This window comes from Narcine bancroftii, chromosome 3, assembly GCF_036971445.1.
Source record: "Narcine bancroftii isolate sNarBan1 chromosome 3, sNarBan1.hap1, whole genome shotgun sequence".
Taxonomy (NCBI): domain Eukaryota; kingdom Metazoa; phylum Chordata; class Chondrichthyes; order Torpediniformes; family Narcinidae; genus Narcine; species Narcine bancroftii.
Window position 1 is genome coordinate 356,728,718 of NC_091471.1, and position 27,681 is coordinate 356,756,398.

The following is a 27,681-nucleotide window of genomic DNA, read 5'->3' on the forward strand; positions in this document are numbered from 1 at the left end:
GGAATAAAACTAGTGGTATGACTTTTTTTTCTGCGATTTAATGCATTGAGGCACTTTATCAAACATTTTGTGCATTAGACTACGAGGTATCACTAAGTAATTAATTCAAAACTTTATAAAGGCTGGTATTATGGACATCCTTTGCAATTTCTTAAAAAACTTAGTTAATAGCATTTTTGCCTTTAAGTCAAAAACTGCAGAACAAGTCTCACCTGAGAGATCTGAGCACAAAACCCTAGGCTGACACTACCATGCTGATCTTTGGGAGTGCAACTCAGTGCTTTGGTATCTACTTTCAGATCTTGTGGGTGGGTGACTATGTAAAGGAGCAAGATTATTCTTCTCAGCATCTAGGTCACTTTTTATCCAACAATCAAAATCACTTTGAAGAGATCAATAACCCACTGTTATTTCTTCAAGCTTGCTACGCATAGAGAACCACATTTCCTATGTTACAACATTGACTGTACTTTGAAAGTACTTTATTGGCTGAAAAATACTTTGATGTGCCTTGAAAGAGATAGAAAAGGTCTATTGTATTCGTACAAAACCCCTTTCTACTCAAAACCATACATGGGGAAAAATAGTTCTCATTACTTTGTCGAAAACAATCTGAATTTAAACTTGCATTGAAAACAGTGATCCTAACCTTTTATAGTTTATACATACCATCAACATACTTCAGAAGTGTTTCAGAAACTCAAGCGCCCAGGAGGCTGTAGAAAGTGGAAAACCTAGCCAAGCCCATTACAGGCATGGACCTCCTGCCTGCCCACTGACTCTATGACTGCCTCAAGAGGTCAGCCAACATCATAAAGGACTCCCATCACCACCCTGGTCACAATCTCTTCTCACAACACCCTACAGTCAGAAGATATAGAAGCCAAAATCAGCACCTCCAGGTTCAAGAACATGATTTACCCAACATTTATCACTTTATTATTACTCGCTTTATTACTCTAATCACGACCACAAAATATCTCTCTGCTCTGCTGAAACCACTTCTTTTTACACTATCTGCAACTGTGAATATTTCTCTCTCTTTTGATATTTAACATCTCTTTTTCTGACTTGCATTTGTGGTCATTTAAGTTTTTAATTTTGTACCTGCGTGGCTGCAGAAAGTAAAAATTTATACAAAGGTTTTATGTAAATGACAAACTCATGCTGAACATTGAAAGCTTGAGAGATTTCAACTACAAAGTTTATCTGGAACAGCTGAGTTCTTCCCCTCAGAACAATGAGAGAGAGATTACAAGTTTTGCTAGGTTAAAAGAGAGCAGCCATTCTTCTTAAAGGTAAGGCTTATAGAAGCTGTTCACATTAAATATTCAATTTTTACATAGATTTCACCAATTTTAAATAACGCCACATGGTCCCTTTCTCTCTCTTCATCCATCTAGGTCTCATATACCCCTTCTTTCCAAATCTTTCCCCAGCCCCCCCCCCCCCTCACAACCCAATTACCCAGTTAATTTTTCTTTCCTTCAATTGTTCCTCCTACTCCACACCCACACATGTCCCCTCCCCATCCCTGTTCATTTCAGTTCACTAATCCTCCCGTCCTTGGTTCTTCCAAACATCATCTTTGTGCAGCTATCTTTATCTTCACCCTTCCCTCCTGATGGCATCAGTAAGCTTCCCCTTCTTTGCACCTAACCCTAACCCTTTGATTGCTTCCACCTATCACTGTCTCCCATCTCCACTCAACTGGCTCCAACAATCCCCCAACCTTCCCCCTCCTTGATCCAGCTTATCACCCACTGATCTCTCTCCCTCTCTTTAATATCGCCCATTTCCCTCATCCTTCTCAGCCCTGAAGCAGCTCATCCATGGATACTGCTCAACTCACACATTATTTTACTGCAGACAGTGGTGAGAACTTGAAACAGTTAATAAAAGGAATAAGATAGGCACTTCTTGGAAACCAAGGTGCTAGGCTATATTTTCTTTCTTTGGCTTGGCTTCGCGGACGAAGATTTATGGAGGGGGTAAATGTCCACGTCAGCTGCAGGCTCGTTTGTGGCTGACAAGTCCGATGCGGGACAGGCAGACACGGTTGCAGCGGAAAATTGGTTGGTTGGGGTTGGGTGTTGGGTTTTTCCTCCTTTGCCTTTTGTCAGTGAGGTGGGCTCTGCGGTCTTCTTCAAAGGAGGTTGCTGCCCGCCAAACTGTGAGGCGCCAAGATGCACGGTTTGAGGTGATATCAGCCCACTGGCGGTGGTCAATGTGGCAGGCACCAAGAGATTTCTTTAGGCAGTCCTTGTACCTTTTCTTTGGTGCACCTCTGTCACAGTGGCCAGTGGAGAGCTCGCCATATAACACGATCTTGGGAAGGCGATGGTCCTCCATTCTGGAGACGTGACCCACCCAGCGCAGCTGGATCTTCAGCAGCGTGGACTCGATGCTGTCGACCTCTGCCATCTCGAGTACTTCGACGTTAGGGATGAAAGCGCTCCAATGAATGTTGAGGATGGAGCGGAGACAACGCTGGTGGAAGCGTTCTAGGAGCCGTAGGTGATGCTGGTAGAGGACCCATGATTCGGAGTCGAACAGGAGTGTGGGTATGACAACGGCTCTGTATACGCTTATCTTTGTGAGGTTTTTCAGTTGGTTGTTTTTCCAGACTCTTTTGTGTAGATTTCCAAAGGCGCTATTTGCCTTGGCGAGTCTGTTGTCTATCTCGTTGTCGATCCTTGCATCTGATGAAATGGTGCAGCCGAGATAGGTAAACTGGTTGACCGTTTTGAGTTTTGTGTGCCCGATGGAGATGTTGGGGGGTTGGTAGTCATGGTGGGGAGCTGGCTGATGGAGGACCTCAGTTTTCTTCAGGCTGACTTCCAGGCCAAACATTTTGGCAGTTTCCGCAAAACAGAACGTCAAGCGCTGAAGATCTGGCTCTGAATGGGCAACTAAAGCGGCATCATCTGCAAAGAGTAGTTCACGGACAAGTTTCTCTTGTGTCTTGGTGTGAGCTTGCAGGCGCCTCAGATTGAAGAGACTGCCATCCGTGCGGTACCGGATGTAAACATCCTCAACCGATGGTCAGAACACTTCCAATCTCTTTTCAGTGCCAACCGCTCAGTCCAAGATTCCGCCCTGCTCCAGCTCCCTCAACAGCCCCTAAGGCTAGAGCTGGATGAGGTCCTCACCCAGGATGAGACATATAAGGCAATCGAACAACTGAAAAGTGGCAAAGCAGCAGGTATGGATGGAATCCCCCCAGAGGTCTGGAAGGCTGGCGGCAAAACTCTGCATGTCAAACTGCATGAGTTTTTCAAGCTTTGATGGGACCAAGCAAAACTGCCTCAGGACCTTCGTGATGCCACCATCATCACCCTGTACAAAAACAAAGGCGAGAAATCAGACTGCTCAAACTACAGGGGAATCGCGCTGTTCTCCATTGCAGGCAAAATCTTTGCTAGGATTCTCCTAAATAGAATAATATCTAGTGTCGCTGAGAATATTCTCCCAAAATCACAGTGCGGCTTTCGCGCAAACAGAGGAACTATTGACATGGTCTTTGCCCTCAGACAGCTCCAAGAAAAGTGCAGAGAACAAAACAAAGGACTCTACATCACCTTTGTTGACCTCACCAAAGCCTTCGACACCCCGTGAGCAGGAAAGGGCTTTGGAAAATACTAGAGCGCATCGGATGCCCCCCAAAGTTCCTCAACATGATTATCCAACTGCACGAAAACCAACAAGGTCAGGTCAGATACAGCAATGAGCTCTCGGAACCCTTCTCCATTAACAATGGCGTGAAGCAAGGCTGTGTTCTCGCACCAACCCTCTTTTCAATCTTCTTCAGCATGATGCTGAACCAAGCCATGAAAGACCTAGGCTATATAGAAGTGAGGGAAATGGGACATAGTAGATTGGTCTACAAAGTAAAGACTTAATAGACCAAATGTCTTTCTTCTCTGATCCAATGATTGATCCATTGAGGTATACATGTACAATGGGAGTAACCTAACCCATCTTTTAGTGTGTCTAGCTAATCCAGTGAAAGCAGATTGAAGTGAAAACACAATGCTGGAGAAACTCAACAGGTCAAACAGTGTACTTTATACAGCAAAGATAAAGATACATAACCAACATTTCAGGCTTGAGCCCTTCATCACGGTATAAGCAAAATGTAGGTAGGTGCCCAAACAAGGTTTGTCTCATGTTCTACTAGGTAGAGGAGACACGATCATATGCCATTGTACAAACATATAACCTTGTTTTACTGACACAAATTTGGCAGTCTATAGGCACCTAAACAGAGCATGAATAAGGAGGAATTACACTCTCTGGACTTTGGCTAGTGGAGAGCAAGTGTTTGGAAGGTTATGGACCAAATGCAGCTAACCCAGGATGATAGATTGGTCAGCATGGACAAATTGAGCTGAATTACTTGTTCTGTGCTGCATGACTCACCTGTAAACCTTTCTTTCTCTAGTTGCATCTTCTTTCTTTCAATTTTCTTATGAGCAAGTCTTCTCAACCTTTTATCAGACCTATTTAATACAAAAGAGAGTTCACAAATGCATCTTTCCACAAAAGAATTCAGACATTTTTATCTCTTTAACTCTCAACACCTGATACATCTACTGAAGAACAACCAAAGGAACTGTTCAGACTAACCAACAGAGACTCTCATAAGTACAAAGCAATATTTATTCATTTGTATAGATTAAATACTGATCCTGTATATGTATTGTTTGTCTGTATGCGTGCTATGTCTGTCTGCATTTTTTGCACCGAGGACCAGAGAATACTGTTTTGACAGGTTATACTTGTGTTGATGGGCTATACTTGTGTTATCAGATGACAAAAAACTTGAAGTATCAACACTTACTGGATTAAACATTTTTTTGGAATAGAACTTAAAGGAAGCGCCACGTCCTGAGTTGAGATTCTTTGAGTATTTCTTGTCTATCAGAGTTCAACTCTCTTGTCTTAAAAGCTTGCAATTATGTATATATAATATATATGTATATATAGGGAACATTAATATAATATAGGGCACTATGGATACACATGAATAGGTATGTAGTTTTCATACCCAATACTTGTGCAAACCAATAGAATGTTTATGGTTAAGAATATTTCATTCAGCAATCTCAAAGATCATTCACCATTTGTAATAAAAATTATACTGTCTCTACAAGTATAATATTCCATGGGGACTATTGTCTTCTTTTAGCACCAGTTTTCAAGCCAACTTGCAGTATGGTGTTTTGAGTCCATCAAGAGTGCACAAATTCTGTCTATTCTTTGATAATACATGAGAGAGAGAGAGAGAGAACCAGCAAATGAGATTTTAATGACAAGGACTACACAAAAGCTACACCTCTGAAGCTGATCGATATGTTTTGCATTTTGTGCTGTAGTCTATGTTTTCCCAATAGTATTAGTCTGAAGCACAACATTGCAGAAGCTGAAAACATGAAATAACAGAGAGTGGTGAAAATTCTTTGGGCAGCATGACAGTCATTAACATGAAATGCTAGCTCCATTCTCTCCCCATGCACACACTGACATTTGATGTGCATTTCCAGCATTTTGGCATTATGTCTGGTTACCAATGTATAACTTTATTAAGCCGTTTTGAGATGGAATAGCTGGGAGAATGTGGCTCTGGAGCCGGCTGTGGGTGTGTGCGAAGCGACATTCAGGCAGCAGCGCTGAAAGCGCTATTCTGGCACCTGAAAGGTTCGCAGCGGGGAGAGGTGCTATGAAGCAAACGCTGGCTCCTGTCGACTGTGGCCATAGTCCTGCCCGTTTTCAGGTGCCTGGGGGGGCACCCCGAAGCGGAGAATACACCTACCCAAGGGGGGTTGGGTAAGTACTCCTCGGGTCAGGGTTCTCTGCTTTCAGGTGGCCTCCCAACAGCCACATTCGGGTATTTTAAGCGGTTTTACATTGGGGTATTCTGTCCACCTGAAAGCGGCTTTAGATGTCATTCCCAATAAATGACAGATTCCTTTCCCCTTCACCCAGTTTTCAATGGAAAAAGAAAATACTGCAAATTTCAGGAATATCACATTAATGTTTTTATACAAGTTTTATTGTCATCTGACTACACAAGTACAACTCGACAATACACCTTTCTCTGGTCCTCGGTGCAAAACAAGCAGACACACAACCAGACATAACACAGTACATATGCAGGACAAGTATTCAAAAATCATAAATAAGGAATAAATAAATAGTTTCATAAATATGAGTGTCTCAGATAGTGTGAGCAGTTAAGAGATATTGTTCGAATAATAATAACGTACTCTTTCTTTTTCTCAGGTGTTGATTTCATGCAGCTTTCCTTTTCTTTCTTCTTATCCTCCATCTCAGGACAACGTGGCAGTTGATGCTTGCTCAAGAACATTACATAGTTTGTCTCCTGCTCGATACGTTGAATATAATTTTGCACCGATTCCTGTTTCTTCCTCTTAAATTTCAGAGCTTGTATTTGCCCGTGTGGACCTGAGGCTCCAGAAACAAACTTTCTTTTTGGACCTGCAGAGCATTTGAAGGAAAGCAAATTAGCATTTCCCGTTATTCAGTCACAGGTTATTCAGTTAAATGATTTCATTTCCACATCACAATTGGCCCGAAGACACTCAACTTACAAGGCGCCTGGGATCCAGGCAAGGTAATAATTCTCTGTAGAGCTGATCAGCCTTGGCTTTAGCAATTTAAAAGGGGTCTTGATTGGAATTTTTTTTCTGCTTAAAACACCCAATGATACCTGACACTGGCTTGCAGAAGAGGTGGTGAAGTAAGATACAGTATGTTTTAGACGGGGTGGCTAAACCTCGGCCTCCAGGCCAACTGCAGCCCACTGCCCATTTTTAAGTGTCCTGTTAGTTCTTTAAAACAATGGTGGCTCTGTCAGAACTACTGCAATGGCAGTGCTGCCGCTGGTCCAGACCCACGGAGAGCAGGGGAGCAAAGTCTCAGTGCTCCCCAGCAGGGTTCAACCGCCAAATCTGACTGACGGTACAGGTTTTCAACAGCCTGTTAAGGGAGGCAAAGGTGGCTGAAAACTGCCAGGCTTAATATTGTTTGGCCCATGACTCCTTATACGGTACAACTTTGATTATCTGAAATCAGATTCACCGAAATCCTTTTATCTGAATTTTTAAAAAAATTTCAGATGAGGATATTGGAAACAAATCAGAAATCCTCATATATCTGAGATTTTTTCAGAGCTGAACTGACTAAAGGCAACAAAGAAAATCCATAGCCAGATTGCTATAATTAAAATATAATTAGTGAATGTGATTTTCTGTATTTTTATCCATAGCCAGATTGCTATAATTAAAATATAATTAGTGAATGTGATTTTCTGTATTTTTGCCACATAAATTCCATAAGAGTGAACCTTATTCTGTATCTCAAATTTTTTGGTGAGTGATTTGTGAGGGTAAATTTTCATTAACCAAGTCACTAATACAAATAATAGACTTTACCGGTCTTCCTGTTTCTTTTGGGCTTCTTTATTTCATCTTTACTTCTCATTATCTCACGGAGTTTGAATGGAATTTCTTGCTCGTCAATATTTTTGGGCTTCATATTGCTCTTTTGTTTGCTGTGGAATTGGAAACTACATGTCATTTGACATACAAGTATTTTCTTTTTCCAAACAATTAACAAAAAATGAGATCTGAACATCCTGGTTCAAACTACAAGCACTGATGGCATAGGGAATACTAAAAGTGGTATCCAAGTGGAGAGAAAAAGGTTGAGAGCCCCACTGCCACGGATTGCTACAGTGGTTTAAATATCCAAACAAAATTAAAACTTTTAAATGATAACCTATTATTAAAACCTTGTGATTTGCTTCCTTCCCCCCCCCCCCCCCCCACCCTCAGTGGTGTGCCATATTTAACGTCGTCTTATACAACGCTCCATTTTTGATGAACTTTAGGGTCGTCCTATACGCGGGTCCCCGTATTAGACGGCACAAGCGGGACCTGTTGTCATTTCCCCTGCTGAACCGGCTCATTGGGCCACAAGCCGGGGAAAGGGGCTCGGTCGGAGGAACCCAATCCCCGCAAGGAGCTCTATTAACCCAGACTCTCCAACCAGTCTCACCGTTGCCGCTTGTTCTTGGGCCCCAGAGAAGCAGGCTTCACTGCCTCGAGCTTCCCCATGACACGCGACCTCCTCTCCAGCACCACCGCCCCTTCAGGCGACGCGCAGGTAATCGTGGAATCGCATTGGCTGCGGCCGCTGTCAGTCATGCGACGAGCGGGCGGCGACTTCCGTTGCTAGGCAAGCCTGTCGGGGCCTGCTGGATGAGGCCGCGGTTAGGCCGGTGAGTGTCTGAAGTGCTAGTGTGAAGCTTCGAGTGTATTTACTCCTTAATGGAGTTTTTATTGTGAATTACGTTTATTTTTTTGGAAGAAGAGGGAGGGAGGGGAATGACCAGCATCTGGGCAGCTCTAACCTTCATGGCAACCTCTGCCACGAGGTTAAAGGAGGTTAGCGGCCCACTCACAAGGCAGCTTGAAAGGGTCCGACCCGGGCAGCGTCCTCCAAAGTCAGCCCTACCTCGGAGATAGTCAGGGAACCCGGTTAAACTTGCCCAGGACGCGTCAACGACAGCAAAATGGCCCACCTGGTTCCTCCTGCCATCACAGCTGAAGTGTCTGCAGTGATTTGAAGGGGGGGGGGGACTGACGGCTGAGGAGGGGGGCGTCACTTACCGCCTCATTGCGGCGGAGGGATTTCCCTCCTCCCCTCCCCTCCCCCCCTCCCCCCCTCTCCTCCCCTCCCCCCTCTCCCCCTCTCCTCCCCCCTCTCCTCTCCCCCTCCTCCCCTCCCCCCCTCCTCCCCTCCCCCCTCTCCCCCCTCCCCCTCCCCCCCCTCCCCCCTCCCCCCCCCTTCCCCCCCCCTCTCTCCCCCTCCCCCCTCCTCTCCCCCTCCCCCTCTCCTCCCCCTCCCCCCTCCTCCCCTCCCCCTCCCCTCCCCCCCTCCTTCTCTCCCCCTCCCCTCTCCTCCCCTCCCCCCTCCCCCTCTCCTCCCCCTCTCCTCTCCCCCTCTCCTCCTCTCCCCCTCCCCTCTCCCCCTCTCCTCCTCCCCTCCCCCTCTCCTCCTCCTCCCCCTCCCTCCCAATCCTTCACTTTCTCAAGGGCGAAATGGGACAAGCTGGCCTTATAGATGGCCCTATCTTGGGTCTACAATTCAACATTAAATAAAACCTTCAAAGGCAAGTTTTAAAAAATTTATTCAGTGCAGTGATAAAGTTTGTTTTGTGAGCAGTTGAGGGAGACCTACCATTATATAGTTGGGCAAATAAACACAGTACAGACATACAGTTACACAGAGAGATCAGTTGGTACTGAGAAAAGGCAGTATCTTCTTTGGCTTGGCTTCGCGGACATTTGGGTAAATGTCCTCGTCAGCTTTACCCTGAAAAGACAGCAAGTCCCAAATATCCTGCTTGATTTGGGCCAATAGCATTTTATTCTCCTATTTACTCTGCCCCTGGATATGAGTAGACAGCCAAGTTGGAACCAGCCTCAATTAGTTTTATTTGTCCAAAACAACATTTGGGAAATAAAGTTGGCCAAACTTCCTGTGTGGTGCACAGTCTAATTAACTTCTGCATTATTGTAGTTTTATCAGATCCTTGCTGCACTAGATAAAACACAGTGCTGGAGAAACTCAGCAGGTCAAACCGTGTACTTAACGTTGCAAAGATAAAGATACATAACCAATATTTTGGGCTTTCCTTCATCAAGGTACATCATTATATATAAAAACGGTAACAGTCCCTTTTGGCCCATGAGCCCGTGCTGCCCAATTGCACCCAATGTACCTACGACCCCCAGTACATTTTGAATGGTGGGAGGAAACTGGAGCACCTGGGGAAAAACCAAACAGACGTGGGAGAACATATAAATTCCTTACAGACAATGTGAGATTTGAAACCCAGTCCTGTTGAGCTAACCGTACCGCCCTTAGAAGATGCAAAAGACTGGAAAACTTAGACAGCACCTCTGGAGAGAGTAATACACTTGTAGTTAACATTTCAGATGAAATCTGAAACATCAGCACTGTGAAAGATAGAATAAGTTATTCTGGGTGGCAGAACCTCTCTGAGGGAGAGAAACTAAATGGTAGGTGGGACGAGATGCAGTAATTTGTTGCTGATGTGGTTCTTGCATCCTGGGACATGGTCAGCAGGACTGAAGCATTAGCTTGTATCCTGATTGACTTGCCTGGAAAACAAACATTGAAAAATAATGATATGGTTTGTTGTTGTTACCCTGCACTGCATTCCATTTCCTGTCTTGTGCAGCAACATATTACCCTGGTCAATCAAGAGAATTAATTGTTTGTAAAGTACAGCTTTATTTGAAAAATCCAGTAGTTATGTTTTTCTTTGGAAATATTTAAGGCCGACAAAGATAGATTTGTAATTTCTTTGTCTGGTCCATTGCCCTTATAGATATTAGGTCCCCTTGATGAGTGAGGCAAGATGGTAAATGAGACTTTTCTCAATTGTATGAGGCTCTGCACTTGATTTGTTCTGGGATTTTTTTATGTCTGTGGTTGGGAACAAGGAATCTTAGCTGCTCCACCTTCTCTTCACACTAAGGCTGGTTTACAGGTCGAACATCTTTAATCCGCCCATTGCTGGAAAATAGAAAATGAACAGAAAATAGCTGTCAAAGATGTGGTAGGTGCCTCGAACAGACCCATTTTCTGAGCTAAAAGGATCAAATATATCACAAATCAAATCATGGTCAGCGTAGCAGTTAGCACCACACCTTTACAGTGCCAGTGATCAGGACTACAGTTTGAATTCCGCGCTGCCCGTAAGGAGTTTGTACCAACGATAGGTGCTGGACCACAGGAGTTGCCGGACCACAGAGTGCTGGATTTAAGTGGTTCAACCTGTTCCAAGAACTGGATCACTAAGACCATCTATTTTTCATGGATAGTACCTGATAACTTCCTTGGTTGCATGTGTTTGTTTTCTTACCTTTCTTAGTTCTTATGATATGCCTGAAATATTAACTTTTTTAATCTCTTTGCAGTTATTACCTGAAACACCATGTATACAACTCCAGTAATCCACTATTTCATTGTTCACAATCCTGATGGTTTAACATCTGATACATTAGGACCTCATTTCCCATGTTCCCTTTGGACATCATTTTTTTCCGAAAAAGTAAGATTAAACTGTGTTGGAATTGCATCCAACAGCCAAAAATCTGTCAGTCTGGTACCACCAAAGACCTCAGCATTCCTGATTAACAGAATGTTACTAGTTTTTCCAGGATTTTTTGTTTTGTTTTAATTTCAGCTTCGAGTATGTAGTTTTTGTTTTTCAATGACAGTTTAAAGAGGCTGCTAAATCTGGAGCTATTGTGGGAAAATACCCATACAGGTGATGGGTTAATAGATTATGGGTAGTGGAGTTTTGGATGAATTAAAGTTTACAAAGGATGAAAGAAAAATAGATGTATTTATATAGCTAGCTTTGTCTCATGTCCAAAAGTTGCATGCAAAGCAAGCTCTCACAAAATAGCAACACCTGTAGAATTATAGAGCATTATAGCACAGTATAGGCCTTTTGGCCCATGATATGTGCTGACTGTTATAAACATGCTCAACAAACTAAACCTTCCCTACCTTACACCCATAACCCTCTGTTTTTCTTGTATCCATGTGTGCCTGTCTAAAAGTCTTTTAAAAGCTCCTATTAAACTCGCCTCCACCACTACCCCGGCAATGCATTCTAAGCACCTATTAATGTAAAAAAAAAACATATCCCTGAATTTCCTCCCCTCACCTTGTACAGGTATCCTCTGGCATTTGCTACTCACCCCAGGAAAAAGGTGCTGGCTGTCCACTCATAATCTTGTTGACCTCTAAGTCACTTCTCATCCTTCTTCGCTCCAAACAAAAGCCCTAGCTCTGTTAATCTTGCCTCATAAGACATGTTCTCCAATCCAGGCAACATCTTGGTAAATCTCTACACCTTCTATATCATTTCTGTAATGAGGTGACCAGAATTAATACAATATTTCATCAACAATGTGATATTCTGGCCAGTAAAAACCCCTTGAGCCTGTTCTGCTACTTATAGATTTGTGTGGCTGATTCAATATCCCTCAAGCCTTTTTTATTTTTCCTTTAGCCCTTACTAATTACAAATCTATCTAACCCTAAATATTGCTAGAGGAAAATACTACTCTCAATTCCCTGCAAATTTATTTGCCTGACCCCTTAACATTGCTGGAGAAGAATGCAACCACCACAAATGCTGGAATCTTCCGCTGATCCCACTTGATCCCTCTCTTTTACACAGATGATTAAAGCCAGGTATTATCTGCCTTTCAAGCACTTCACCTAGCTGTGTGAATGCATTAAAAGCAGATTGGGGGGTCTGAACTTGCCCAGCTTTAATCCGCCAAGCTAGGTAGTGTCAGAGGTGGAGCAGGGCAGTACTACACATCCTCTTTCAAAGCAAAAGAGTGTAAAAGTGCTTACCAACCCAGCTTTCTTCTCTTCGGTGTGAACAAGCAAGCCGGCTTTCAGAGATGGGTTATATGTACAGCAACAATGCAGCTTTTCAGTGTAAAAAGGGCTTTTGTTTAACATTGTATACGTTATACATTTTAAAATGTTGATTGATGGCTAAATTTTGGCCGGAACGTAGATTCTCTATTCTTCCGAATATTGCCTTGGGGTCATTTGAATCTGTCTAAGGGAAGAAATAAGTCCTCATGCAAAAGATAGCACCTTTAATAGTGATTCAGTCAGAGTTTTGTATTTCCTTCTCTGGGGTGGATCTTGACCCCGCAGTATTCTGATGCATCAGTGTTCTGATGCAGCTAAGCCACAACTGATACTGCCGAAGGTGGAAACTGGAAAGATGGTTAGGAGTGCTTTAGAATAGTTAAATCTAGACTTAAAGACCCAGCTAAGAGTTCAGCAGATAAGTTGAGGGTCAAGGTCAGATGGATTTCCAGAGGTTGCACATTTCTGGAGTTATCTGTAAAGGGTCTTTTTCAGTCACTCAATTTCAAGGAAAGGGGATAAATATGGTGTTTGGAAAGTGGACCTGGTGGTGGGGATCCAAGACAGTGCTATTGGTTTTCCCAGTATAGTAATATCCCTGGTATCCGGAATTCAAGCAACCAGCAACCCCTCCAACAGGCAAAAAAAATTGACAATATAAAATTAAAATAAATAAGAATAAATACAAGTTTAAATAAATGTTCTCCAAAGCAACATACAACCCCTTGGTGAAGATGGGCGCAAACATTCAGCTAGCGGAGTGCCCCAGTTGTATCCTGATCTTAGCCATGAAAGACCCCAACAATGAAGACGCTGTTTACATCCGGTACCGCACGGATGGCAGTCTCTTCAATCTGAGGCGCCTGCAAGCTCACACCAAGACACAAGAGAAACTTGTCCGTGAACTACTCTTTGCAGACGATGCTGCTTTAGTTGCCCATTCAGAGCCAGCTCTTCAGCGCTTGACGTCCTGCTTTGCGGAAACTGCCAAAATGTTTGGCCTGGAAGTCAGCCTGAAGAAAACTGAGGTCCTCCATCAGCCAGCTCCCCACCATGACTACCAGCCCCCCCACATCTCCATCGGGCACACAAAACTCAAAACGGTCAACCAGTTTACCTATCTCGGCTGCACCATTTCATCAGATGTAAGGATCGACAATGAGATAGACAACAGACTCGCCAAGGCAAATAGCGCCTTTGGAAGACTACACAAAAGAGTCTGGAAAAACAACCAACTGAAAAACCTCACAAAGATAAGCGTATACAGAGCCGTTGTCATACCCACACTCCTGTTCGACTCCGAATCATGGGTCCTCTACCGGCATCACCTACGGCTCCTAGAACGCTTCCACCAGCGTTGTCTCCGCTCCATCCTCAACATCCATTGGAGTGCTTTCATCCCTAACGTCAAAGTACTCGAGATGGCAGAGGTCGACAGCATCGAGTCCACTCTGCTGAAGATCCAGCTGCGCTGGGTGGGTCACGTCTCCAGAATGGAGGACCATCGCCTTCCCAAGATCGTGTTCTATGGCGAGCTCTCCACTGGCTACCGAGACAGAGGTGCACCAAAGAAAAGGTACAAGGACTGCCTAAAGAAATCTCTTAGTGCCTGCCACATTGACCACCGCCAGTGGGCTGATATCGCCTCAAACCGTGCATCTTGGCGCCTCACAGTTTGGCGGGCAGCAACCTCCTTTGAAGAAGACCGCAGAGCCTACCTCACTGACAAAAGGCAAAGGAGGAAAAACCCAACCCCAACCAACCAATTTTCCCCTGCAGCCGCTGCAACCGTGTCTGCCTGTCCCGCATCGGACTTGTCAGCCACAAACGAGCCTGCAGCTGACGTGGACTTTTACCCCCTCCATAAATCTTCGTCCGCGAAGCCAAGCCAAAGATCTGTAAACGTTTGGGGGGGGTGGTAGTTAGCATAACAGTTAACGCAATCCTGTTACAGTGCCAACAACTGGTTCGAATTTAAATTTTGTAAGTTACGGGAATTTCCTGATCAAAATGAACTTTACATAATTAAGGATTACAATAATTTTTTTCAAATTACTTTACATTTTGTGCTGAATTTAGTCTTTTAAACTGTGTATTCTAAATGCAGGTGCATTAGTTAGGCATTGAAAGAGTGTGTCTCAGTCAAATGGAAAATTCACATATTCGGCATCTGCAATCCCCCGTAGGTGTCAAATGCTAGGGATTTAACTGTATTTAGTTGGAAAAAAATTTATTCTCAATCATTGATGGATGTAGGATAAATTGTAGACAATGAAGAAGTCAAGACAGCTGGAGGATATTACTTGCAAACATTGCACATTACATACCATGACCAATAACTTTCATTACTTTCTTCCTTAGGGAATGCTTGGACTACTTTCAACATTTATATTGAATAGAATTAGGTGGATGCCAACCTTGCCTCTTACACCTTGCACATCGGGACTTTTCAAATTTTTGCAGATATTATCCTATTACCAAACTATCACCAAGAGCAAACAATATGTTACTCTTTTCAAGAACCTGAATTACACAGAGAACAAAGAAAACAGCAAGCATCATCTTAAAATTAGAGAACAAAAAAATGGGGACAGTGATCACTTCTGGGTAAATGACAAACTTCCCCCAATACCCCCTACCTGGTGCTGTATGAAAGGTTGCCACAACTGTGTCTGGATTTCATACGCAGAAGAAATGTCAAACTACTATCAGGATGCTGGATTAAAAGCCTTCAAGGCTATTGATGAACATGTTGATGACGAGTATCTGAAAGCCTTTATTAAAATGGAAATAAAGTTAAGACAGAAAAAATAATTAAGTGTCAGAGCAATGTTTATTTAAATTCCAATAAGTTTAGTGTGAGGTAAGGAAATTGCTTGTTAATGGGCGGTAGAAATATAAAAATGAAAATCAAAAAGATGACAATGTTGGAAATGTGAAATTAAAAACAAAATGCTGGAAATATGAGCAGGCCAGACAATATCGAAAGAAGAAAATGAATCACTGTTTTGTTGAACCAGAAAAGAGAGAAAGTTGGAAATTTAATGTTATAGAGAGGATGTGATTCAAGAAATAATTTTTTTTTCAAACTTTTTAAAAAAGATAATAAAAAAAACATACAATCTAATGACAATCAGAGATTAATTTTATAGAAAGATAAACAACAAAATGAAAAAAAACATAAAAAAGACCATAGAACATAAAAAACCCACCCACCCACCTCATCAGCCAGCTCCCTTAAGGGAAGCCAAAGATAGAAATTTTAAAAATATAGGAATTAGTAACAATTCAAAATATATCTAAATGCATGTACTCCAAATAAGGAGACCATTTACCAACAAAAAAAGAGTAATTATCATGTAAATTATAAGTAATTTTTTTCCATAACAATACAAGCTTTCAATTTATTATGCCAACGTGCTCTATTAATCTCTATATTATCCTTCCAAGTACTAGCTACACATTTATGTGCTACTGATAACACTAAACGTACAAAAGCAATTTGAAATTTATCCAACCCCAGTCCCCTCAAAGAAACCATATCGCCCAATAAAAATAATCGATGGGTCTAATGGTAATTTAATTTTATATATTTTTTCCAAAACTACCTTAATTCCTTCCCAAAATGGTTGTATTTTAATACAAGACCAAACAGCATGTAAAAAAGTTCCAGTACGTAGGCCTCATCTAAAACAAGAATCTGAATTACTAAACTCATATTTTTTCAATTTCTCCGGAGTCAGATATAATTGATGCAAAAAATTGTAATTAACCATTCCATTATCTTACATTAGTCAATTTAGTTAAACTATCAAGACACATATCATCAAGCCCAATCATCTTCAGGGAAAATAAACGTTAAATCGCTTTCCCATTTAAGTTTAGATTTTCCCCAGTCAAGTTTATCCATATTATCCTGTAACAACTGATACATAACCGAAACATAACCCTTCTTTGGTATAGAAGAAATCAAAGATTCAAATTTCGTCAATATAGGTAAACTCATCTCTCTACCATAATTATCTTTTACCATGTCTCTGAGTTGATAATACACAAACAAAGAATTTACAGATATATCAAATCGTTCCCTCAATTGATTAAAAGAAACTTTCCTTCAAAACAGCCCTGTATTGTCTTTATACCCTTAGAATCCCAACCCTTGAAATGATTATTAAACATTGAAAAAGGAATAAGCTGATTATTATATAATGGAGTTAAAATTGATAATTTGCCTTTTGATCCTAAGACCATATTTCTTTTAGTCCAGATCTTTAACAAATGTTTCAATACTGGCATATTACATTCCTGCAACAGATTTAAATTCTAACGAAATATAAACTGATGTACCTCAACTTCAGAAATACAAGCCATTTCCACTCTCGCCCAGCTAGAGGTTTGATCCAATTCCATCAATCTACTAGTACATTTCAACTGAGCTGCTTTGTAATAATTTTGAAAATGTGGTAACTGAGGTCCACTTAACGCATATTTCCATGTAAGTTTATGCAATGCCACTCGAGCTAATTTACCTTTCCATAAAAACTCCCGCACTGCTCTATTCAAATCCTGAAAAAAAACCTTTGAAAGTGAACATGGTATTGCCTGAAATAAATATTGAATTTGGGGGAAAATATTCATTTTAATACAATTGACCCGACCAATCAAATTTAATGGAAGATCTTTCCATTTAATCAAATCTGCTTTAATCCTTTTTAATATAGGAACATAATTTAACTGATACAGTGACTGATAATTAGCATCTACAATCACACCCAAATATTTAATTTTATCTGTCCACTTTAATTTTATAATATTTTAAAATTCAGAATAATCACCTATTCCAACTGGTAAAATTTCACTCTTATCCCAATTAACTCTGTATCCGGATAATTCTCCAATTTTCAACAAACATTCTTGCATCTGCTTAAATGACTGTTCTAGTTCTGTCAAATATATCAAAACATCACCTGCAAATAAATTAATCTTATATTCTTCATTCATAACCTTCATCCCTCTAATCTCATCATTCTGCCTAATAGTCTGAACCAATGGTTCAGTAGCCAATGTAAACAAGGCTGGTGACAATGGGCAGCCCTGCTGAGGTAAAGAAACCTGACCATTTGTCACCACCCTAGCAATCGGGTTTGTATATAAACCTTTAACCCAACCAATAAAAAAAAGGGCCGAATTTAAACCTTTTGAACATCTTAAATAAAAAATCCCATTCAACTCTATCAAAGGCCTTTTCTGCATCTAATGCAACCACCATAGGATGGTCGGGCTGCTGTCGATATGCATTGACCAATGTAATCAATCAAAGAATATTATCTGATGCACTCCTATTCTTAATAAAACCTGTTTGATCAACATGTATCAACTTAGGTAGATACTTAGCAAGTCTATTAGCTAACACTTTTGCTATAACTTTATAATCTACATTTAATAGGGAAATAGGCCTATATGAAGATACCTTTAATGGACCTCTATCTTTTTTCGGAATAACAGTAATTAAAGCACTCGAACAAGATTCTGGCAACACCTGATCTTCAGTAACTTGTTGTAACACATCTCCAAATACAGTAGATAAATAGTCATAAAATTTTTTATAAAATTTCACAGAAAATCCATCGTTCCCTGGGGACTTTCCATTTGGCATTCCCTGTATGGCTTCCTTAATTTCAAATCTGTAAAAGGAGATTCCAGTTCCTGAACATCTTCCTCTCTTAATACCGATAACGTTAATTTGGATAAGTAAGATTCAATAGAACCATTATCCTGCTTCCCCTCAGAAGTATATAATTTTTGATAAAATGAATAAAACTGATCATTAATTTCCTGAGGTTTATAGGTAATTATTGAATTATTTTTGACAGCATTAATAGTCCATGATACCTGTTCAATTTTCAATTGCCATGCAAGTACCTTATGAGCTCTCCCAGTTCATAATAACGTTGTTTAGATCGATCAATTAAACGCTCAAATTGATAAGTTTGTAATATACTGTAACGTAATTTCAACTTCAGTAACGCGGCCTTCTTGTCTTCTGTCACATCCATCTGAAAGTCTTTCTCTAACTCAGCAATCTGTTTCTCCAACATTAAACTTTCTGCCATATATTGTTTCTTAACTTTCGTAGAATAACTAATAATCTTGCCCTCTCAAATAAGCTTTCAAGGCATTCCATAATACAAAATAACTATCCACGGAATTAACATTTTCAGTCAAAAATAAAGAAATCTTTTCTTTAACAAAGGTAACAAACTCTGGTTTTTTCAATAACATTGCATTAAACTCCACCTATAAGACGAATGCTCTACTTCCGAACTTTCACAAGAAAAAAGATAATAACGAATGGTCTGATATAACCCTACTTTTATATTCAGCCTGCAATACTCTACCGTGTAAATGTGCTGATACCAAGAAAAAATCTATTCTAGAAAACAAATCATGTGAAGAATAAAAATAAAAATCTTTCTCCATAGGATTGACCCTTCTCCAAATGTCCACCTAATTTAAATCTTTCTTCAACACACCAAATTTGTGTCGCCATCTTTGATTTCCTTATACTTTTCGGATTTCGATCCAATAAAGGGTCCAAAACACAATTAAAATATTTTCATTAGCTTGAGTTAACAATAAAAAAGCTTCTGAAATAAATCATTCATCATCTACATTAGGTGCATAAAGATTAAGTATAGTCCAAGATTCAGCAAAAATTTTACAGTTCACACATAAAACTCTCCCAGCATACCCCTCTAACAATTCCAATTCAAATGGCAAATTTTTATGAATCAGAATTGCTACCCCTCTTGCTTTAGAATTAAAAAAAAACACATGACCAACCCAATCTCTCTTCAATTTCAAGTGTTCTTTTTCAATCAAATGTGTTTCTTGCAAAAAGACAATATCAATTTTCATTTTTTTTATATAAGCCAATACTTGCGTTTGCTTAATTGGATTATTTAATCCCTGAACATTAAAAGTTGCAAAATTCAAAGTAGACATTCTTACTAACTGTTAATTATTTACAGACTATAAAATAACATCCCCCTTATAAATCTTCAAGATCACAAACCCCCCCCCCCAATAAACACAAAAGAAAACAAAAGGGAGAGAAAAAAAATCCCCCCCCTCCAAAAAAGAAAATCAACCCAAAAAAAAACACCAAAAGGTAATAACACCCTAAAAATCTGGGTGTGGTAAACCCACTGGTGGCAGATGACTATCAAAGCTTTCAGTGACATACACCCCCACCCCCCCCAAGCCAGACTTATATACATTATTGAAATAAACAATCAAATATAATACATACATTCAGCCCAATGATTCCAGACCCAATGATTGTTCCGGATCCTCAATGTCAAGAAGACTTTGTGTCAACTTGTCTTTCTTTCCATTCTTCCCATTCCCATTCCCGTTTCCATTTACCCACCTCTTAGGAGACGATGGAGAAGACCAACCATTTGTTCACAATTCTGGTAATCAATTAGCAAAAATCAAAGCATCATGATCATTTTCAAAAAATTGGGATTGATAACTTCCATAAAAAACTTTCAACATTTCAGGATAACGAAAGGCAAACTTATAACCCCTCCGCCATAATACTTCTTAGGCCAAAATAAATTCCCGATGTCTTCTAATAACCTTCTGACTCAGATCAGCATTAAAAAAAACACAATTATTTTGAACCATCAACGAAGATTGACTTTGCCGTGCCTTCTGCACCGCCATTTGTAAATTCATTTCTCTATCTTGATATTTCAAACAATGAATCAAAACCGCTCTTGGTGTTTGTCCTGAAAGTGGCTTCTTCCTCAACGCCCTGTGAGCTTGATCCAATTCCAAACCTTCTGGAAAAAACTCCTTGCCCAATACTTTAGGAAATCCAGTTCTTAATGAATTTTATCGGTTGAGAGCCATCAATATCCTCTGGAAGACCAACTATTTTCACATTATTTCTCCGACTTTGATTTTCCAATGAATCAATTTTCTTCAATAAATCCCTTTTTTGAATCCCCCAATCTTCAAAAGAGTCCTCCACTTTTTCCATTTTTTCCCTATTATGTTCCACTTGATCTCGACACTCAGAAAAAGCTGTTTCAATTTTTAAAACTTTTCTTGTACAATATCAACAGATTTTATACATCTGTTAACATCACTTTTAACTACAGTCATCTCTTGCTTCATACTTGTCATTTCTTCACACAAAGTACTCATTTTAGTTTTCACCTCCATAAATCCTTGGGTCACTTGAGTTGACATTTGTTTTGACATATTCTCCATTTGATAAGCAATCCCTTCCAAAACAGTGAACACAGAATCCAGTCCAGGTTCCATAACCATCTTTTGAGGTCTACCTTCTCTAACTTCAGTCTCCTCCTCCTGTGTAAATTCCAACAAAGCAGGTTCCTCTTCTTCCTTAGATACAATGGGTCTTTTTCCTGTGTGGCTGTGGGTCTGGATACCCAACGATAGCACATTGTAGAGCGGGTCGAAAGAACCAAAGACCTGTTGATCCAAACCAAGGCTTTTATTAACTAAAAGACTGGAGCATATCACATGTAGGTCGACCAGTCCAGAATGACCTGGTCTGGCTAGGAGCAATCCTTTAAGACCTCCCAGTAGGTGTGGCTATGCTCTCAGCCAATCACAGTCATCCTACACTTACACATTGGTGATAGAATCTGTACTATCACACACACCGACATAATCGGGCCACCGCCGTTCGGGCTCCCCCACAGCCCACACCTCCAGAAGCTCACGCACCCGCGAGGCACCGCGCATGCCCGGCAAGACCGCTGAAGGTGCAGGTCCGTCCCCTGACGCTACACTGCACATCCCCAGGCCACCAGGCAACCTCACGGGGTCGTCTATCGGTTGGACCGCCTGCGTGCCCAGCTTCACGGGCACACAAATCGGCAACGGCCAAACTCACCAATAGGCCGGCGCCATCTTGCGGATGCAGGGTCGGCGCCGACATCATACTCAACTGGGCAGGAGTTCTCTGAGGTTTGGGGGCTCCCAACGACAACTCCGTGGATTCAGCTGTGCAGGTAGGCCTCAGTTCTACACTTTTATAAGGTAGTTTTTTCTGAAGTTGAGCTTTTGATTTCTTCACATTAGCAGCCATATTAAGTCACCTTTATTCAAAAGGCTGTAAATACTATTTTTAACCACTTTTGTAATTTTTAAAAATCAGGTTTAAAAATGTAGCTGGGGAAAGGTGGAACTGCACGTCTTTCTTCTACGCCATCTTGCCACGCCCCCCCCCAAAATATAAAATAATGATGGATATAGAAAAAGTGGACTACTGTATGGAAATCTTTTCCCCTTATCAGAGATGATAAAACTAGACAACATAGATTTAGGGAAAAGAGAATTAGAAGTGATGCAAAGAGAATCTTTCTCAACAGGGTTACGTTAGTGGGGGATTTTAATTTTCCTAATATAGATTGGGAAACGTATTCTGTGAAGGGGCTGGCTGGATCATACAAATCTGATTGATATTAATAGATGGCCTAATGAGATGAGATATTGTTTAATAATGGAAAAATTACATATGTTTCGCATGATAATTATAATTTTTTTATTAATAAGTGGTTGTTATATTCAGAATATTTACATTTCAATTTACATTGATTAGATCTTAATATGTATATTTAATTTTTCTTTAATATTTTTCTTTAATATTTTAATATTCCATTGCAGGCAAAATCTTCGCTAGGATTCTACTAAATAGAATAATACCTAGTGTCGCTGAGAATATTCTCCCAGAATCACAGTGCGGCTTTCGCGCAAACAGAGGAACCACTGACATGGTCTTTGCCCTCAGACAGCTCCAAGAAAAGTGCAGAGAACAAAACAAAGGACTCTACATCACCTTTGTTGACCTCACCAAAGCCTTCGACACCGTGAGCAGGAAAGGGCTTTGGCAAATACTAGAGCGCATCGGATGTCCCCCAAAGTTCCTCAACATGATTATCCAACTGCACGAAAACCAGCAAGGTCGGGTCAGATACAGCAATGAGCTCTCTGAACCCTTCTCCATTAGCAATGGCGTGAAGCAAGGCTGTGTTCTCGCACCAACCCTCTTTTCAATCTTCTTCAGCATGATGCTGAACCAAGCCATGAAAGACCCCAACAATGAAGACGCTGTTTACATCCGGTACCGCACGGATGGCAGTCTCTTCAATCTGAGGCGCCTGCAAGCTCACACCAAGACACAAGAGAAACTTGTCCGTGAACTACTCTTTGCAGATGATGCCGCTTTAGTTGCCCATTCAGAGCCAGCTCTTCAGCGCTTGACGTCCTGCTTTGCGGAAACTGCCAAAATGTTTGGCCTGGAAGTCAGCCTGAAGAAAACTGAGGTCCTCCATCAGCCAGCTCCCCACCATGACTACCAGCCCCCCCACATCTCCATCGGGCACACAAAACTCAAAACGGTCAACCAGTTTACCTATCTCGGCTGCACCATTTCATCAGATGCAAGGATCGACAATGAGATAGACAACAGACTCGCCAAGGCAAATAGCGCCTTTGGAAGACTACACAAAAGAGTCTGGAAAAACAACCAACTGAAAAACCTCACAAAGATAAGCGTATACAGAGCCGTTGTCATACCCACACTCCTGTTCGGCTCCGAATCATGGGTCCTCTACCGGCACCACCTACGGCTCCTAGAACGCTTCCACCAGCGTTGTCTCCGCTCCATCCTCAACATCCATTGGAGCGCTCACACCCCTAACGTCGAGGTACTCGAGATGGCAGAGGTCGACAGCATCGAGTCCACGCTGCTGAAGATCCAGCTGCGCTGGATGGGTCACGTCTCCAGAATGGAGGACCATCGCCTTCCCAAGATCGTATTATATGGCGAGCTCTCCACTGGCCACCGTGACAGAGGTGCACCAAAGAAAAGGTACAAGGACTGCCTAAAGAAATCTCTTGGTGCCTGCCACATTGACCACCGCCAATGGGCTGATAACGCCTCAAACCGTGCATCTTGGCGCCTCACAGTTTGGCGGGCAGCAGCCTCCTTTGAAGAAGACCGCAGAGCCCACCTCACTGACAAAAGGCAAAGGAGGAAAAACCCAACACCCAACCCCAACCAACCAATTTTCCCTTGCAACCGCTGCAATCGTGTCTGCCTGTCCCGCATCGGACTGGTCAGCCACAAACGAGCCTGCAGCTGACGTGGACTTTTTACCCCCTCCATAAATCTTCGTCCGCGAAGCCAAGCCAAAGAAAAGAATATTTTTTCTTTTTTCTTTCTTTATGGCTCTCCTTAGGAGAGTTGGCTGAAGGGGGGGGGGGGGGGGTTCTTTTCTTTTTTTTTCCTATATATATAAAAAATAACATTCATGTTTAGGGTTAATTGTTGTATATGTCATATACTATTTGTTTTTTGAACGAATAAATAAAGTTTGGAAAAAAAAACATTGGGCAAAACAAATGTTAGAAATCAGAAGTAGTGAGAGACATATTGAAAATCAAAAAATCACATCTGAACTGGAAACAGAAAATGATAGAAACAGGTCAGGCATGTGGCCGTTTCAGGTTGTCCAAACTGAAAAGGAGAGAAATTGGTTTTAAACCGTAGAGAAGATGGAAAAGGGAAGAGAAGGACAAAGAGCCCTGATACGGTGAGGCAAAGGTTGCCGTGGGAAAAAGATATAGAGATCATCAATCAATAGATCATTTAAATTTTATTTAGTTGAAAGATACAGGCCCTTCTGGCCCACAAGTCCATGCTGCCCAAATACACCCATGTGACCTATTAACCCCATACATTATGAAGAGTGGGGAAAACCAGAGCACCGAAAGGAAACCCACATGGTCATAGGGAGAACGTATAGAGAGCGTCGGATTCAAAACCAGGTCCCCAGCATTGTAATAGTATTATACTAACCACTACACTAACCATGCTGCAGTTAAAGAGAAAATCTATGAAATCAAGGCAGAGAGCTAGGATTCAAACAAAGGAAGGTAAAGTTGCCAAATGAAGGCAACAGGACACATGGATGACCTACAGCTGGAAAGGTAAAGATTCTTTCACAAGCTGTTCTGCAAGTCAAGCTGTACAAAGTAGAAGAGAAAGAGTACAATTATGGAATCGAGTGTTACAGTGAGTAGATCAGTTAGTACATAACAAGGATGGCATGATGTCTCTTGTTGTGAAGTTCTTTCATGTGCCTGAGGATGAGGGGAAGATTAAATCTAATGATTCAAGTTCTGAAATGAAGTTTTTTTGAAAAATAAACTTTATTCACAATAAGCTAGATAGTCCTCAACTTGCAACCGATGTGAGCTATGTCCATCCGCACACATGACCAAAATTTTTTTTAAATACTGTGCATCTGCTGAGATTCTTTTTGAAAATTTTATTTTTTAAATTTGCATGAATAACAAATACAGTGCTTATCCATAATCATACAGAATACATCATTTTATATTTTCTCCCCTACCCTCCCCAAAAAAGTAAGAAAAAAAGCTTGCTTGATTAACTGAATTTCAAATATAATTTTAAACCTTGATTAACTAGGGTGAGCTGGAGCGGGAGTAGTGGACGCTGTGGATGAACTCTTACCAATAAAATCCACACAAGGTTTCCAAATCCTATAAAATTTTTCTGGATGATTCCGCAAATTATACGTTATTTTCTCTAAAGGTATACAATTTTGTCATTCCATTTGCCAACTATTCAACCCCAGGTTATTATCTAATTTCCACGTTACAGCTATACATTTCTTCGCTATTGCTTCACTTAAAAACTTCCTCTGATAAATATCTAACTTCAAATCGTGAATATCCCCTCACAAAAATATTTTTGGGTCTTTCAAAACTTTGCATCTTCATAACTTGTCCCAATAAAATACTTCTCCCCAAAATTTTTCTATTTTTTTCAAACTGCCATACTACATGTAAAAAGGTTCCTACCTCTAAAACATTGATTAGAGCCATTAGAATTTCGTCCGTGTAATTTACATGGGTGACGTAGTGTGAAAGGCAATATTTGGCTTGAGAGTGTGACTCAGAATTGAAATAGTTGGCCACGGGGAGGTTGCTTTTGTTGTGGACGGAGAGGAGGTGCCTGGGCGAAGTGATCTCATCTGCGACCGGTCTCTCCGATGGAGAGAAGGCCACAGAGGGTGCACCGGGATGCACGCTACCCCACCCTGACCACCCGCATATGGGAGGATCTTGCGTCCTGGCATCCTCCAACCACAGGGCATGGACATTGAGTTCACTGCATTCCACTACTCAGCCACCTTCCCACCCTGCCCTTTAACTAGTCATTCCAGTTCCTACTTCCTTTCTCTCTCTCCACCTAGCCTAGACTCCAACCCCTGCCCCCCAACTCCTCCTCCTCTCCAGTGATCATCTCCCACCCACCCGCTTTTTGGACATCTCTCATGTCACCTTGACGAAGGTCTCCAGCCTGAATCGTTGGTGATACACGTTCACCTTTGCTACATAAAGGCACTGTTTGACCTGCTGAGTTTCTCCAGCATTGGGGGGGGGTTGGTTCACTGGGGGGGTTGGTTCACTGGGGGGGTTGGTTCACTGGGGGGGTTGGTTCACTGGGGGGGTTGGTTCACTGGGGGGGTTGGTTCACTGGGGGGGTTGGTTCACTGGGGGGGTTGGTTCACTGGGGGGGTTGGTTCACTGGGGGGGTTGGTTCACTGGGGGGGTTGGTTCACTGGGGGGGTTGGTTCACTGGGGGGGTTGGTTCACTGGGGGGGTTGGTTCACTGGGGGGGTTGGTTCACTGGGGGGGTTGGTTCACTGGGGGGGTTGGTTCACTGGGGGGGGTGGTTCACTGGGGGGGGTGGTTCACTGGGGGGGGTTGGTTCACTGGGGGGGGTTGGTTCACTGGGGGGGGGTTGGTTCACTGGGGGGTTGGTTCACTGGGGGGGTTGGTTCACTGGGGGGGTTGGTTCACTGGGGGGTTGGTTCACTGGGGGGGTTGGTTCACTGGGGGGGTTGGTTCACTGGGGGGTTGGTTCACTGGGGGGGGGGGTTGGTTCACTGGGGGGGTTGGTTCACTGGGGGGGTTGGTTCACTGGGGGGGTTGGTTCACTGGGGGGGTTGGTTCACTGGGGGGGTTGGTTCACTGGGGGGGTTGGTTCACTGGGGGGGTTGGTTCACTGGGGGGGTTGGTTCACTGGGGGGGTTGGTTCACTGGGGGGGTTGGTTCACTGGGGGGGTTGGTTCACTGGGGGGGCTGGTTCACTGGGGGGGCTGGTTCACTGGGGGGGCTGGTTCACTGGGGGGGCTGGTTCACTGGGGGGGCTGGTTCACTGGGGGGGCTGGTTCACTGGGGGGGCTTGTTCACTGGGGGGGCTTGTTCACTGGGGGGGCTGGTTCACTGGGGGGGCTGGTTCACTGGGGGGGGCTGGTTCTCTGGGGGGGCTGGTTCACTGGGGGGGCTGGTTCACTGGGGGGGCTGGTTCACGGGGGGGTTGGTTCACGGGGGGGGGTTGGTTCACGGGGGGTTGGTTCACGGGGGGGTTGGTTCACGGGGGGGTTGGTTCACGGGGGGGGTTGGTTCACGGGGGGGGTTGGTTCACGGGGGGGGTTGGTTCACGGGGGGGTTGGTTCACGGGGGGGTTGGTTCACGGGGGGTTGGTTCACGGGGGGTTGGTTCACTGGGGGGGGGTGTTTCACTGGGGGGGTGTTTCACTGGGGGGGTGTTTCACTGGGGGGGTGGTTCACTGGGGGGGGTGGTTCACTGGGGGGGGTGGTTCACTGGGGGGGTGGTTCACTGGGGGGGTGGTTCACTGGGGGGGTGGTTCACTGGGGGGGGTTCACTGGGGGGGTGGTTCACTGGGGGGGTGGTTCACTGGGGGGGTGGTGGTTCACTGGGGGGGGGTGGTTCACTGGGGGGGTGGTTCACTGGGGGGGGGGTGGTTCACTGGGGGGGGGTGGTTCACTGGGGGGGTGGTTCACTGGGGGAGGTGGTTCACTGGGGGAGGTGGTTCACTGGGGAGGTGGTTCACTGGGGGAGGTGGTTCACTGGGGGAGGGTGTTCACTGGGGGGGTGGTTCACTGGGGGGGTGGTTCACTGGGGGGGTGGTTCACTGGGGGTGGTGGTTCACTGGGGGGTGGTTCACTGGGGGGTGGTTCACTGGGGGGGGTGGTTCACTGGGGGGGGTGGTTA

General features: G+C 42.9%; 1 protein-coding gene and 1 long non-coding RNA gene across 11 annotated transcripts in view; one reads left to right on the plus strand and one right to left on the minus strand.

Annotated features, from left to right (window-relative positions):
- ccdc137 (coiled-coil domain containing 137) overlaps nt 1-8,168 on the minus strand; it is a 196,250-nt gene extending 188,082 nt beyond the window's left edge. For all 10 annotated transcript variants that reach the window (XR_011354862.1, XR_011354866.1, XR_011354865.1 and 7 more), the window contains exons 1-4: nt 8,083-8,168; nt 7,458-7,576; nt 6,270-6,501; nt 4,423-4,502 (exon numbers count right to left, since the gene is read on the minus strand). Coding sequence is in view for 5 of the 10 variants with exons in the window: in XM_069929980.1 (XP_069786081.1) it covers nt 4,423-4,502; nt 6,270-6,501; nt 7,458-7,576; nt 8,083-8,141 (490 nt within the window). In the remaining 5 variants the exon portion in view is untranslated. The remainder of the gene's footprint in view (nt 1-4,422; nt 4,503-6,269; nt 6,502-7,457; nt 7,577-8,082) is intronic.
- On the plus strand, nt 839-14,975 carry LOC138759484 (uncharacterized). The gene is made up of 3 exons (XR_011354867.1): nt 839-1,298; nt 6,446-6,637; nt 14,887-14,975. It is a non-coding gene; the product is annotated as an uncharacterized lncRNA (long non-coding RNA).
- Nucleotides 14,976-27,681: the final 12,706 nt, after the last annotated feature.